This window comes from Morone saxatilis, unplaced genomic scaffold (assembly GCF_004916995.1).
Source record: "Morone saxatilis isolate NCDOM2014 unplaced genomic scaffold, NCSU_SB_2.0 Contig12, whole genome shotgun sequence".
Classification (NCBI taxonomy): Eukaryota; Metazoa; Chordata; class Actinopteri; family Moronidae; genus Morone; species Morone saxatilis.
This window is the reverse complement of record NW_023339674.1, coordinates 22,251,495-22,267,042: the sequence shown is the minus strand read 5'-3', so window position 1 is coordinate 22,267,042 and position 15,548 is coordinate 22,251,495. Positions and strand designations below refer to the sequence as shown.

At 41.4% G+C, this 15,548-nt stretch overlaps 1 protein-coding gene across 2 annotated transcripts in view; it reads right to left on the bottom strand.

The window, feature by feature from the left end:
* Window positions 1-15,008, bottom strand: part of slc9a7 (solute carrier family 9 member 7) — a 20,501-nt gene extending 5,493 nt beyond the window's left edge. Inside the window, exons 1-14 of one of the 2 annotated variants that reach the window (XM_035653294.1) lie at window positions 14,330-15,008; window positions 12,026-12,228; window positions 11,866-11,943; window positions 9,554-9,630; window positions 9,313-9,425; window positions 9,122-9,227; window positions 8,591-8,732; window positions 8,341-8,446; window positions 7,030-7,118; window positions 6,162-6,275; window positions 5,797-5,908; window positions 5,312-5,465; window positions 3,157-3,219; window positions 533-596 (exon numbers count right to left, since the gene is read on the bottom strand). In XM_035653294.1, coding sequence (XP_035509187.1) covers window positions 533-596; window positions 3,157-3,219; window positions 5,312-5,465; window positions 5,797-5,908; window positions 6,162-6,275; window positions 7,030-7,118; window positions 8,341-8,446; window positions 8,591-8,732; window positions 9,122-9,227; window positions 9,313-9,425; window positions 9,554-9,630; window positions 11,866-11,943; window positions 12,026-12,228; window positions 14,330-14,609 — 1,701 coding nt within the window. In that variant the 5' untranslated portion in view covers window positions 14,610-15,008. The remainder of the gene's footprint in view (window positions 1-532; window positions 597-3,156; window positions 3,220-5,311; window positions 5,466-5,796; window positions 5,909-6,161; window positions 6,276-7,029; window positions 7,119-8,340; window positions 8,447-8,590; window positions 8,733-9,121; window positions 9,228-9,312; window positions 9,426-9,553; window positions 9,631-11,865; window positions 11,944-12,025; window positions 12,229-14,329) is intronic. The other variant, XM_035653293.1, reaches the window with a different exon arrangement.
* Window positions 15,009-15,548: the final 540 nt, after the last annotated feature.

Here is a 15,548-nt window from a genome sequence, read left to right as displayed (position 1 = left end):
TATCTATCTATCTATCTGATCAAAGTACATTTAATACATTTTAGAGTTAAAATGCTTTCCATCATAATCTCACTAATAAATGCCATATTTAATGGTTCCAGTGGGATGATAACGATAGCGACTTTTGGTTGAGCTGAGTTTGGTTTCTCATCGTAAATCATGATTACCATAATTATTATGCTTATATAATTGTTATTTTTGCTCCCCATTAGACTGAGAAGTAGTTAAAACACATAGCTCCATGCTGAACCTCTCTATGTGAGACAGTGGGGTGCATCTTAATAAAGTAGATTCATCACAAATAGAAAATGATTGAAAAGTGAGTTAAATAACTAATTGTGCTATTCTGATTCCGCTGTCTTGTTCAGCAAATTCACATCAATTTCTCTTGACAAACTGAACTAGTTATGTGTTTTCAGACGTGCTGACTGTGCTCTGCGTCAACATAAAATTGCAGAAGCAGAACCATTGCAGCAGTGAGAGCTGTACTGACTTAAAGCAATAATAAACCAGTTTTCAGTGAGATCCTCACCCCCTGTAAGACCTGGAAGCTGTCTCCACAGGGCTGCAGGTCTTGATCTGGATCCACACCAACCCTGAAACAGATGAAGAAAGTAGATGAAAATATTAACACCTTGTGTTGTTATTTAACTTTAAAGTAACTAAATGACTGCAAACACTGTTGCTGGCTAAATGTGGCTCATATTTGTTTAGATACCAATCAGCAGTATTTGTCAGCATACTGATATAGATACTGAGATACTGCATGTCTGTAATTTCTTTACTTGTGACCTCTGCTCTTCTTTCTGCGGTTTGCATTTGACATTTTATAGACAGCTCCCTACGAGGATTATTTCTGTGTCAATCTTTTTGTGACTGCTGCACATGCAGAATACAGACTTGTTGTCTTTGTGGCTCTGCACCAGAAGTTGCTTTGAAAGCCCACACATCAAAGTGCTGGTTGCTAGACCTTTTAATGGCTAATAAAACACTATAAATTAGCCTTCAAATCAGCACAGACACAGGAAAACAGACAGAAGATCAAAGAAGAGAGTAGAACGTACAGTTTATATAATTCAGTGTGAAGCACATGAGGGAGAGATTTGAACCACCTAATTACTTTTTTGCTCATGACTTAAAAAACAAAACCACAACTTTAAAAACAAGCTAGGTTTTCACCGAAACGGAAGGTCACCGTAAAGTTACCCCTGACCCCGTAACACAGAGACATTTCAGCATGCAAGAAAGCTATAGTGATTTAAATAGTCACGTGTAACTGTGCCTTTTTCATTTTTCTCCTAAACATCCAGTGCGTAGCATTCAGAGGTATCTAGCGATGTAGTTGCAGCACGCAACTCTCTTGATTCACCTTCCCCTTCCAAGCGCAAAGGGTAAACTGGAGCAGCTACGAAAAAAACAAAGACCCTCTCTAGAGCTAGTGTTTGGTTTGTTCAATCTGGGCTACTGTAGAAACATGGTGGTTCAATATGGCGGACTCCATGGAAGGTGACCCGTGGAATCTATAGATATGAACGGCTCATTGTATAGGTATCATAGGTAACAAAAACACAACAATTTCTGTATTCAGGTGCTTATACACTAATGAAAACATACCTATGAATATTATATTTAATTTCTGCCAATAGATCCTCCTAAAAGTTACACACTGCACCTTAAACCAAACCAGATTTGACTAATAAACTACAGACTAAAATCATTAATACTGACCCACTTTGGGTTCCCCCCACAGTTTTCAGTTTTTTGTGTTAAACTAACCAGCTGCTGACCAAGAACAGAAATAAGATTTGGATCAAAATCTCAAAATGCAAAACAATTCCTTTAAAAAGTGGAGTACTGGAGCACATACATTCAGTCTTCACAGCTGGCCAAAAATTCCCTGTGGTGTCTCTTACCAACAGAGAAGGATTAAACTGAACACAAGCAGATTTTAAAGGGGCACTTTTAATTCACATAAGCTCTGGAGCAGTTGAGTCTAATCCTTATGGACAGAGGCCATGGCGGAGATGTGTAGCCATTCATGGTTACATCTGAAACTACAACTGACACTGTACAGTAAGGAGTCAAACTAACGTGCGTGGTTATCTTTAGAATTTTCCATAGCAGCCATACAGAGGAAATATCCATTCTGACTGAATGAGTAACAGCATTTTTCATTCTTCTTTCCACCTAAACAGCTAGATATAGCAGCCCACAGGTATCTGACTGCCTTTTAGGACTTTCTCCTCTCTCAATTATACACACACACATTCAGAGGATCTTCAGGAGGTGGAGGTTGCGCAGAGGTCAATAAACTTGCAAAACAAAGAGGTGCAAAGCACTGCTTCAGGAAGGATCTGCGAGGAATGGATCTGAGATTAGGACACAACTGCTGGGGGCCCCAGAAGAAAGAGGCCCAGGCCAGCACACGTTTCCTCTGATAAGAAACAGTATAGACCCCTCACACGTGTTCATATGCACACACATACATTACGTAAGCGGGTGTTCCACTGACTTCAGTTCACCCACTAACCTTTAATCCTAATCCTGAAAACATTCCCTCACCTCCTTAAATCCATCAAATATTCCTCACAAGCCATTTCATTTGCAGCGTCTCTGTCCTCTAGGGAAGACATGCAATCCTAAATAGAGTAAATGTGGAGGAACTGCTGTGACACAACTCTTGGTTGCTTTTTTTTTTCCTCTTTTGCACATACTTTTTAGATCAGTTCACACGTATGTGTCGGGCTGCTTCTGTGTGACCACAGTGCGTGGTTTGTTATTTACACCGCTGTGTGAAAAGTTATAGACAGTCCACAGAGACTGAACAAAGAGGCAGGCTCGGGTTTTCACATCCCCCGAGACAGCCTTAAATAAACCAGTCGATCATGCTACAGTAACTACTCAAGCAGCAACACCTCCACCAGAGCTGGGCAGGTGTGTGACACAGTGATTTCTCTCCTCTGTGGTTTTCAAAACCTTTTTCTCAAAATATTTCATATGTTCTTAAGAGTCTCAACTTTTCCTGTGGCCCCATGTTCCGCTTTACCCGAAAAAACAGAAGTGAACAGTGAAAAGAAAGAGTCCCATCTGAAGCAACCACACACTTTCCCAACACCAGCTACTGTCAGAAAGTTTGTTCACATTCAGATACAGCACCTGAAATATGCCCACTGTCCATGTTGATGTCGCTCTTCCTGCAACGCTTTGCTGTCCCCAAAGCTGTCACACACACACTCAGTAAAGTTAGTCTTAGGTGGTATATTTAGATATTCTTTTTTAGTATGTGTAAAAATAGCCATGTCGTGTGTTAGATACTCATATGAGGTCACACAACAGTCACAGCGCAAAACAAATCTCTGAACTCTAACATTTAATCCTAACATTAGATAAAAAATAGGGATTACATGCTATTTCTCAAGAATCAAAGTTGTTGTTTTTTTGTGAAATTGTCAAAGTTTATATATTTTCACACATTAGATAAAAGCATATCATCCATATATTTTTGAGGATCAAGAGACATGTCACAGTCAGTGTTACTTAAATGGAGGACTAAGGACATAAAAGAGAGTTTAAGTAGATAACAGTGACCACAGTGTTTTAAATACAGTCATTTGGCAACAGTCTCATCCAAATATGATCCTCTGTTTTGGGGACATGTACTAATCCTCGGACTTGGCACAGAGGATCAGCAGATGTTCAGGCCTAAAATAAAATAAAAACACTGGATGAAATGACTGGAACGCTTCAACTGACCACTTAACTGCTTTCAGCATTTACTGTATATGTTAATAACAGTCTCACTGCTTTCATCTCTTATTGTTTGAAGTAGAAATAGAATCTGTGATTACATTTTAGCTAACAAACACTTCGAGTCCAACTTGTTTCACTATTTCTGTAAACCACTTTGACTTCAACTATTTCAAATGTTTCAACAGCTCATTTTCAGCTGCAATCACACTTCTTGATTCTTTTTTAAAAATTCTACCATTCCAAGTTTATACAGTAAAGTTTGACCAAAATCCATCTAATCTATTGCAGCATTTGTTCCTCAAAATGCTCATTATATCAAAAAACTTACACTGAAATAAACTGATGCTTTAAAGCATTGGAGTTGACAGATTAGTAGCTCTTCTGTGCCCCAGCGTGAGCACAGAGATCTTTTTCCCTCTCGATGGCTGCACGGCCAGGGCTCGGTGATAAGCTGCACGCTTGCCTGCTTACAGACCATCCATCAAAACCCAATAACATAAACCAGCAGCGTCTTCTGTCACAGCAGACGTTTGCTATCCCAGCACCAGTCACATCCTGCTCGTCAGCCTCACTGCCTCAATAGAACTGCCTGAGGATTTAGTCATGAAAAATAGCAAATAACAAATGTAACTAAATTAAAAACTGGGTAGAAAATCCCACTCAATAATGCACATATGCAGAGGATGATACCAGGATCACGGAGCACAGCTTATATCCGCCTGCCATGCACCACATGCCCCTGTTACCATGGCGATGAGTTCATGGGGGAAATTTTGGCAGCACTGTAAACCTCCACCAAACATAATAGTTCCTGCTCGGCCCGAGGAGGCATTACTCATATTAAACAGAGCCTGTTCACTCAGGCCACCTCTGTCACACACATTACCAGCCTATAATCCGCTTTGTCATGACAAATAGAAGCTCCCAGTGCATCGTGGTCAGACAACACTGAGTGAGGCTGGGCTCCAGACGGACAGATAGCCAAAGCAAGCAAAGTGCCAAAGCCAACGCACCAATCCTACTACGTTCTAACTGTAGACTCAGCATCACCTCTGGCTCTGGAACAATCCTGATTTTATGGGTTAGCGTTCAAGTGATCAACCGCAGAGTGAAGAACCTATAGTTGAACATTGCAGGATTTCTTCGAAGATTCAACAAAAGTGCCTGTGACCTGAAAGCTCTGGATGGAAGAACATGGGAGAAAGTGAGCAGCAGTGGAGAACTCTGGCCCCATCTACTGGACAATACCACCAGGCAGCACAGGATAAATGTAATAATGTCAACTGGAGAGGAATTACGTGTCGCAGGAGCAAATAATAATGCTTAAAACTAGTACAAACGGAGCAAATATATAACTGCCCTACAAAGACAGAGAGCAGTAACCCAGAAGCTGTGAAGGGAGATAACAGGTTCAGGGTACTAACTCAGTCAAACTCAGTAACAGGTAGAAACATTGTAATGCCTTAATTTTATGTATTTTTAGGCAGTTTACGGTGTAAATACGTTTTATTTAAATGTAGCAGAGATGCTGAACATTAAAGCAGATTTTCTTCTACAGCACCTGATGTGTAGCCAGGACAGCATGGGTGTCGTCCCACCCCCAAACACCCAGACAGTAAAGAAGACAATGAGCAGCGTGGTGGTGAACATCATCTGGCGGGCGTAGGTGGCTGTGTCCCGGATGGCCAAGGCGAACGCCATTGCCCCACGCAGACCTGCAGAGGGTCACATCCAAAAACCATCCAATAACATCAGAGCTGCAACTGGCTAGTCAACTGACATAAAATCAACTATTTTGATAATCCATTAATGGTTTAAGTAATTTTTCAATTTGAATTTCGAAACATTCTCTGTTTCCAACTTCTCAACTGTGACAATTTGCTGTTTTTCTTTGTTATATATATGACAATGAATTTATATATGAAAAGATTTTAAACGGTTGGTAAAAAAAAAAGGTTCATTGATCATGAAATTAAAGATAAATAAACCCCTAAATCACATTTAGCCTGACTCGATGAGGAAAACAAATCAGTGTCTTTTCAATACCTGCAAACATCATCATATGCTGGAAGTTTCCCTTGATCTTGTGCCTTCTGCCGAGGTTGAGAAGGAAGGACAGCGGGTAAATGTTGAAAGCTCTTCCAATGAATATGGCAATCTGACAGGCAGGTCAGGAAGTCTTTGACTGAACATTTTAATGCTTTAGAGATTCATGACTAGACTAATACCTGAAAGTGAACTTTATGGTAAAGCAGCAAACTCTATCTTAGAACATTCTGATTGTCTTTGTGGATGTAGCACCAAAAAAAAACTATGATCAATTCTGCAGCTGTGGAAAAATTGCATTTTTACGAGAGGGGTAGTCCCAAATGGAAACAGAAGAACGTGTTTGTTGTGCCCAAAAAGGATACAAAAGCCCCGATGATGAAAATAGGGCTGAAAATGTGATTCTGGAAGGTGAACAGAGCCAAACCCATGTAGGAGAAGATGAAATTCTCCGCCAGGAAGTGAAGTACCTCAAAGAGCTGCATGAAAACATATACATACATAATAAGATTCATAATAAGATAATAATAATAATAATAATAAGATTCATCGTGAATTCAGTTTAGAGGTGTATGAATACACAGCAATAATACAAGAAGAAATGCACAAAAAGAGCCTTAAAATGTTCAGGTTCAGTGAGACAGTTTCACAGAAAGTTTCCCACACTGCACTGCCTGGTTCCCTCATCTACGTATTCCCTCAGAATCCACAAAAGCTTGGGAATAGTTTTTTTCTTTTCCCTCTCCCAGGCTGCCTGGCTGCCATGATGATTACAGAGCTGAGTGCATCTGTGTTGCTCTGAGAGGGAGGCACAGGACAAGGGCAAACACACACTGACATATAGACACATTAAAAAGCAAGCCAGCACATTAAGAGCAGGAAGAAGTTCTGTTTTAATTGAAGTGAAGTACTTGAACCTTTGCAATAAGCAAGTCTAGCTTTCTTTCAAACTGAATAACAAGAGCCTGAGAGACACTGATACTGATCCAAAATGTCACACTGTGTGCTGTCTACGTGCTAATCTGCACCCTGTCCTCAAGACTGAACCCCCTCTGCGAAACTAAACAGTCATGTCAGGAGGGATGTCCTCAGACAACCCCGATTAAGGTCACAGCAGGCTGATCACTGAGCCATCTGGCAGCGAGGCCGAGCACCCTGTTCATACTATTGGGGGGTTCAAACAGCAATTCAAAATAAATGGGGCTGCGTGTGCAGGCAGTGGTTGGATGCTACCTGCTTGGTGCGTTTTGTGGACTCTTCAGAGAGGTTGTTGTAGGTGTAGTGAGCCTGCGTGATGCCACAGAACAGCACGGCCACGACGCCTGTAGGACAACATCAAACATACATTTATTAGCCTTAATACAGTGACTCAAAGAGACAGAGTGGGATGTAAAACAGTTCACCTTTTAGAAACATGAGAATCAAACATTAGCTTGTCAGTCCTCTTATAGCTTTGCCACTGTATTATCTGTGCACTTCATCTGCTACATAATCTGTATTTAAGTCCCTGTCACATTTCATTTGTATAACAGACAGATTCAGTTCTCTAAGGATGGTTTACCACTGCTTAGTTTAAACAGCTCATAATTACACTATTCAGCATAATCAACAATGTGAATGAGCTTGGAATTAAAAGGCTCAATCTACATAAACTGCACTTGTGAATGATCATGAAATTAATTATAAGTTCTCTGGAAAAACCTTTAAAAATATATTAACGATGAAAGATTCTTTTGAAAGACCACATTTTCTTTTTAAAATGGGACACTCAGTTACCAGTCATGAGAAGAATTACTCTGAGATGTGATTTCTTTGACAGAAAACCTAAGCAAGTCTACTGAAAGAAGAATTTGAATTGCATTATGGGAAATGTTGGGTCCAGTGCTTTTGGAGATTGGCCCAGACTAAGGACAAAAAGCAAAGATATATTTCGATCACCCTTTTCTTAATCTGTCTACCAACTTTATAGAATGTAATACTTAATCACTGGTGTAACAGATCACTAGAAAAGGCTCTTTAGATTAAAAAAAAAGGTCAATTTGAGTTGTTACTCTGTGGAAAAGTTGTGCTGATGATGGTCTGAGTCACCTTTCTTCCACATTATTTCCCCTTTTTTACCTTTTACTCAACTATTAGTACAGATACTGGTGTAAAAAAAGACTCCAGTAAAAGTAAAAGTACTGATTTAACTTCTTTACTCAAGTATATGTGAAAAGGTACAGGCTCTGAAATGCTCTTTTGGTTTCATGGTCATTTCTACCATCTGTTCCTTGAAACTTTGAGTGGAGGCTCCCTCTCAGATCTATCATGCATGATAGGGGTCTTGATGTTGGGAAGGCATGCCATGCAAAAAATGTTTTTAAATCAAAGTCAAATGCATTAAAACTAAAGTAATGAGCTGTTCTGAAAATGTAGGTAAAAAAGTACAGATATTAGAAAAAGCTACTTAAGTGCATTAATGAAGTATTTGTACTTTGTCACTTTCCACCTCTCCCTTTTGGATATGAAATAAATGTATGTCTGCCTCGTGCCTATACAGCTCACCTGTGAACCCGCAGGCTTCGGCAAGCAGGAAGGTGCTCCAGGACATGAGGAAGAATAGGGCCGTCTCCAGCAGCGGGAAACAGTGCAACTTGGTGAACTTGGTGACGTGGGAGTTGAGTTAAAGACACAACACTGTTTAGGATATTTGCTAATACCAACTATAACACGCCGACTGTCCTAAGAAACTCAAATCTATCTGGAACCTAGACTTCATGTTTCCATTTCACAGTAGGTGTTAGAGAAAGGATATGAGAGCGGTGACGACTCCTGTGGCTGCACCCATCACAAAGGAACCGCTGAAAATACCCAGGAAAACCCCCACTGACTTGAAAAAGGCAGAGGCATCAAACATGTGTGTGTTTGCTCCACTGGGCTGGTAGGCCACAATAGACCTGAAATGTAATAAAAACATGGTGTGGCACAGATTTTCAGTATTTGTCATAAATTTACCAATTTCATAATCATGTTTTGAATTGATTATAATTGATCTTTGTGTCCATAGTGTTTATTTGATTACATGTCTGGGAAAATGGAATATAATAACTAGTCAGAAAAAAACTCTGTGATTTGTAATCTTCCAGTAGAGGGAGGCAGAGTGCTGTCTGTCTGTCAGGAGAGGAAGTGATGCAAGGCAGTGCTGCTCTGTCTCACACTTCAGTGTTGAATTTCAACATCAGGAGGGAAAGAAATCTCAAAAAGGATGCAGAGACAGAGACCTTTATCTGGTGCAGAAGGAAGGAAAGTGTTTGCAGATTTCTGTTAAGGCAGACATTTGACTTACGATGAAAGCACAATGGCCACTGCGTCATTCATAACACTTTCCCCGAACAGCAGAGCGTAGAGATCCCCGTCTGCATGGAGCTCATTAAAGATGGCCAGCACTGTCACTACACACGGGGAAAAAGATTCAATCAACATCATCAGCCACAAACTGCATCATGTTATTCTGATTGGCCTGTGCATGTGTCCTACCTGGGTCTGTGGCAGAGATAACGGCACCAAAGAAAAGGCAGTCAGTGTAGTAGAACTTGTCAGTCAGCTGTCCGACCACTTGCATCAGTTTGACGACACCGTACATCAGATTTCTGAAGATAGACATCCAGGTGAGAGGAGAACAAAAACATATAACAACAGGTAATCCAAGTACACAACAGCAGGATGTAAAGTTCCTGATTTTAAACCGACGTTTAATGAAAGGAAGGCCAACGCTCACCCAATGACAAAGCATGAGATGGCAGTGCCAAGAAACGCATAGGTTATGATGGAGCCCAGGTTCCTGAAGAAGTGTCTCTGGAAAAGGGAAAAGGAGAATAAGATAAGGAAAGGAAAGGAAAAGAAGAGTAGGGAAACATAAAAACATCCTTTATATAAGTTTATAACAAGTGTGCAAAGTTAGCTTATTGCTGTTCCATTCTCAGGCATTCTCACACTGAACATATATTCATAATATATAACATATATTTCCTATTACAAGACAAATGTCTTTTAACACTGAAGGATTTAAAAAAAAAAGCTTCAGGTCAGGACTAGAAACACAAACACAGATTCAGCTGTTTGACTGGTTGTAAAATAAACAAGCAGCACAACAAAAATGCCTTTTCCGATCCCTTTCATAACCAAACTCCCCCCAACTCTCTCTGCAGTCAGTAAGAAACGAAAATGCTGATGCTGATGCAGATTGCGCCAGGAAATGTGCCTTTTCCTGAGAGACTGTCAGGAGTGATTTTTGTGAAATAAAACATAAAAGAATCAAACAGAAAGGAAAAAGAAATACTGTTGTGTTTATGCTCAGGATATACATGGCATCTTCTTTGGCAGCACAGATCCTTATGCCAACATTTGCACATCACTTACAAACACTGTATGTTTTCATACAGTGATCTGAAGCGGATGATTAACTGAATGGACAAGTTGACGACCAAAGAGAGTCAAACTACAGAGCCACACACTGAATCTTTCTCTGTTTCTCTCTAAAGCTGTTGACATTGTGCTTCAAATGAACTCCCACTGCAACAGATGATGATTTAAAGATTTAAAGAAAAAAGTATTTGAAAAAAACAGACTAACATGACCTCCTGCTTCCTATTTCCTGAGGCCTGATGTTTGAATCAGCAAATTCCATCTTGAAATGTGGCCGAGAGCCAAATTATAGTTTCTCCAGGAAATCACAAATGTCTGTCAATACACACTTTTGCAAAAACTTTAAAATATTAATTAGGGTATGTTGATTTTTGTAAACTAACTGCTAAAACAGTATTTGTAGTAGTACTGTGACAATGTGTGTAGTGCATAATGTAGAATCAGTATGTAGTATGGATTTGGGACACAAACAAGACAAAGGCCTAAAATCTATGGGCTCTATCAGGATGTACTTCTTTGAGCTAAATGCCAACTTTAGCATGCTAGCATGCTCACGATGACATTGCTAATATGCTATTGTTAAAGGACAAGTGTGCAGGATTTTGTGCCATCTAACGGTGAAGTTGCAGGTGCAACTAACTGAACATTGCTCACATCTTTACTTGACAACTTGGGAATGACAACGGACTGTGAAGTGTGTAGGAGAAACTACGGTGCCTGCAAAAAACACCAAAGGCTCTATCAACAGTGTTGGGTGTTGGGTTTTCCGTTCGAGGCGACTGTAGAAACACGGCAGACTCCATGGAAGGCAACCCGCGGCGTCTGGAGATAAAAAAAGGCTCATTCTAAGGCACAAAAACACAAGTCAGGGGATCACCAATGTCATTATCCTCTGGAGAGCATGAATACCTGCAGAAAATATCATCACCCATCCAGTAGTTGCTGAGCTATTTCCATCTGGACCAAAGAGGTAAACCCACAGACTGACACTGCCATCCATAAAGCCACGCTGCTAGCATGGCTCACTACAACCCATGGTCAGATCCTATTTATGCTCTGCATTGTAGCAAAGCACAAGGACATTTCCCCTCATTTATCTGACTTCTCCTTGGTATCATCTATCACTGTAATTGGAAAAGGTGCACCCACGCGATGAGAACATAGATCAGATGTCACCAGTTGTTTAAACACATTTCACTCTCCATTATTTCAAGGTCGGCTCACTGAAGCACAGACAACCCACAATTCTTATGCACAAAAAGCAACAACGGCCGTAGCTGAAGTTCTCAGACCGGTAAATATGGTCATAAATTAATAATTCAAAGCACAGAGCCACCAAAGGATTCCCTAAGTAAAACAAATCTGTTGCTCTACAACAAATAAAAGCAGAAACTACTCATATTGTCAGCGTCAGCCGTTTTCTCACTCTTTCTCCCCGTAAACGCCAGAGAGGAAACGAAAGACATCTGCTCTGGACTTCCCCTGAAAGGACCACTTATTGTCAGCAAAAACAGAATGCTCTCTGTGTGGCCAATGAGAGTTTTTCTTAGCTAACCATCTGTCCAATGAGACAGCAGTTTGTGGCAGCACATACGACCACCTGGCTCACATTACTGTGCATCATACAAATTCAGCTCTTAAAACAGTCACAAATGTAAACCTCACCTTCTTTAGACTGTACCCAGCATGGAAAATAATTGGAGGCAGCAATATGTTGAAGAATACTTCAGGGTCAAATGTCACCTGGAAAAGATGATACATTTAAAAAGGGTTAACGGTGTAAAAATGGCAAATGAAGAATTGATGTTTATTTTTTAACTGTTACCTTGCGCAGCATATCGTTCTGCTCCACATTGTGAATCTCTCTGGAGTTGATCTCCCCTTTTAGGGTGTACTCAAAGAACTTGCCACTGACATTAAGCAGCAGGGTGCTGACAGGTCCTTCCTTCAGCGAGCAGCTCGGGGGTGTCTTGTTGTGGTAGCTGGTGGCAGGGATGCCGTACCGCAGAATCACACCAACCAGCAAACCTGTAGGAATAAGAGGAGAAAAAGATGACAGGAAGACAAACAAGTGCATGTGTAATTAGCAGGTTTAGACATTTGTCATTCATGGGTGTAGCTCTTTCAGTTACTCAGTTAATGAATGTGAGGCAAAGGTCGACTATTATCCAAAAATAAATGGCACCAAAATCAAACTCATCCAGGGAATTGCTCAGTGCTAGATAATGTCCCAGGTGCTTCTGTTTCACGAGCCCCCAGCATCAGACAGTGACACACCGAGAGCAGCGGAGCGAAGGAAGAAAAATGAGGAGATGGTGAGCAGAAGCTTGTGGGGAGAGCTGAAGCCAGGAAGAAAGGAATGAGGCAGGCAGTTAGAGAACATAAATCCTCTGATCAGACAGCAGTTATCTGCAGGAGACATGGCAAAGCAATGCTGCCAGCACTGCGCTCACTCATAGCAGACGGTTAACCTGGTACATCACACTCTGGCTTTGGCCTAACCACACACACACGCACATGCACACAGTGGCAGTTTCGCAACAGGGTTGTTACCTTTGAATAATCACTGAGAATTAAACCGCCTGTTTCTTGCAAAATATACTCAAATGACAGTTGAGTTTTGGCTTGAGTTGGTAAATGTAAGGTTATTTCCAGCTAAAGGGAAGTTCCATGTTTCAGATTAGGGAGTAACATAAAAGGAAAAAACAGCATTTGATAAGATGTCAGCCCTGCAATGCATCATGTTCTTTCTTTAAATGGACACCAACAACTTCTGACAACATATTCCGAATCATTGATTTGTCTTGATTGCCGTGCCACAGTGAGCAAGTGAACATACCAACTAAAAACACCAGGTTTTTTGTAGAGTCTGCTCTTTATACAGCAAATCAATACTCTGACAAGGTTTACGCTTGGTAGCACTTTTATCCTTGTGACAGTCCAAAAAAAACAAACAGTGTGATCTAACGTCATTACATCTTATCAAACTGAATCCACCAAAATAATGTTTGTAAAAGCGTGGGTTTCTGACAGCTTGACAGAGATAATGATATTAGTTCAAGATACTAATCCCACATGTTTATTATGCATGTATCACATTAGGTATGTGCACATATAATCCATTGTGTTCATTATCCGTTCCCACCTCTGCAAATAGTAAATCTGAGGTATAATATTACCGTCAGTTTGTGTTTTTGACCCACTACAAGGACAGGGCCCATATTTGTGAAGCTGAAAATTGAAACTACAAAGACAGCCAAAGCACGGTTTACTTTTCCAGCATTTAAAACGAATCAAAGTCTGTCTTTTTCATATGAGAACTCGGGTTAATCAGTAACATTTGTAGCACTGACTAACTGGAATCATTCTGATAAGCTATTAAGAAAAAAAAACATACAGATGTTGTGGCCAGCTGTGCTCTAAGACATTAACACTGAAATACATTACACACACACATTGTGGCAGTGGTCACGTTATTTATTTATCTATATCATATAGTCAGATGATAAAGAAATAACTGAAATCTAGTTTCTTCTCTCAAATGTATCTGTCACTGTGCTGCTGGGAGAGCAGACTGATCCCTGTTGATTCCCCAACTGAGCATTCGCAGTTAGGCTATGAAGCATTTTCTATCATGTATCCCATCCTTTCTTCTTTGAAAGCTTGAAAGATGCTAGATAGTATCTTGGGAGATAAATCAATACATTATACATCAAGGTCAATGTAATCTGATTTATTACACCACAGACATTGTATAAGTGCCCTCGGATATGTCAGGGTGCTGATTCGCAGTCAGTCAGGGATGAAGCTGCATAACAGCAGCCTAGTGGAGAGTTTAAGACAAGGCTGAGCAGCAGACAGCACCTTCTAGAAATTAGCCCTGGCCCAGCCAATTAGGAGCAATGTGAGCTGGTGGAAATGCAGAGGCGCGTCAGTGCATTTGTTCAGCCTTAAACCAGATCTGTATCTTCATCTTTATCTTCCCCATCGCCTCTGAGCAGCCGCTGCACAACCACCAGAGAGACTGAATCACGCAAAGCCTGCGGGGAGGTGGTGGTAGTGAAGGAGTGTGTGTGTGTGTGTGTGTGTGTGTGTTTGTACATTGAACATATAATCCTATAAGCCTCACCGTAAATCATTGCCAGTCCGGTTTCGTGAAGGAAGCGGACCCGTCTGTGCTTGAAGAGCCATATGGTGAGAATCGTTAAGGTCAGCAGTAAAATGAATGTCAGCAAATTAACACTGTCCTGTCGGTGACTTTCCTCAGCCTCCTTCTCGGTGGTAAGTTCTTCCATACCGTCGTCCTCCGCCTTCAGTCCCGACACCGCGGTCAGTAATATCCACACAGGCAGCATCGTGTCCAGCGCCGCGAACACTGCGCTCCGCTTCGGCCGTCGGAGAGCGTCCATGGTGCAGGATGCTGCTGCTGCTGCTGCTCACCGCACACCGCCTCTATGCCATGTCACTGCTGGAAGCTACGCACAGCTGAGCCGAGTGGGAAAACAATCCAGTGTTCGTAGACCGGCGAGTTCAACCTTTTAAAGGTACACTGCGCGATGAGAAAAAGGGCGACGAAGCCGCTCCGGAGTGAGACTGCGCTGCCCTTGTGGAGGAGACCAGATCACACCGTGGCCCGCAGGCAGCCTCAAAGTCGGCTGATTCCAAGCTGTACTGAGTCACTGTGCTGGGATTGTGATGAACACGCAGTTCGGTGCTTCATCAAAACAGGAAATTCACATGGCCTCGGCTTGGATGTTGAAAGTCAGCCTGTTACATGGAGAGTAGAAGCAAATATCCGCTCTGGTTAAGGTGGCCTTTGTAGTGGTAGTGGAGGGGTGGGAGGTGGGATGATACCAGAGAGCCACAGCTGGAGGGGGGGCCAAAAGGGAACTAGAGCAATATCTTTTAGGAGGGGCCATTTCTGTGGCCCCTAAGACTTTAAAGCTGCACTAGTCAGTATTTTCATATTAACAATGGATCAAAAGATCATGTGTAATGCTTGAAGTGATGAACCCACAGACAATTATCATCTGACTCTGCAGTTCCTGTAGTTATATGAAGCGTTTTAGCTTCTTTCAGCTCTTACTTTTGGTTTAATGGCTGCAACTTTACAGGTTTCTTTCACACTGGCCACCCTCACCAAACTCTTACCCAAACACAGGCAGCTGTTTACCAGGGTTAGTTAATCTACCAGCTTGGCACTAAACAGCAGACAAAGTTAGCAACTTGCCAGGGTACCTAGTGGAGGATTTGGCAACCAGAGGGGTCAGATATTTCCCTCACGGGTTGGTGGAGACCAAAAACATATTTCTCATGAGCCACTCTATAAATCAAATCAAATCAAATCA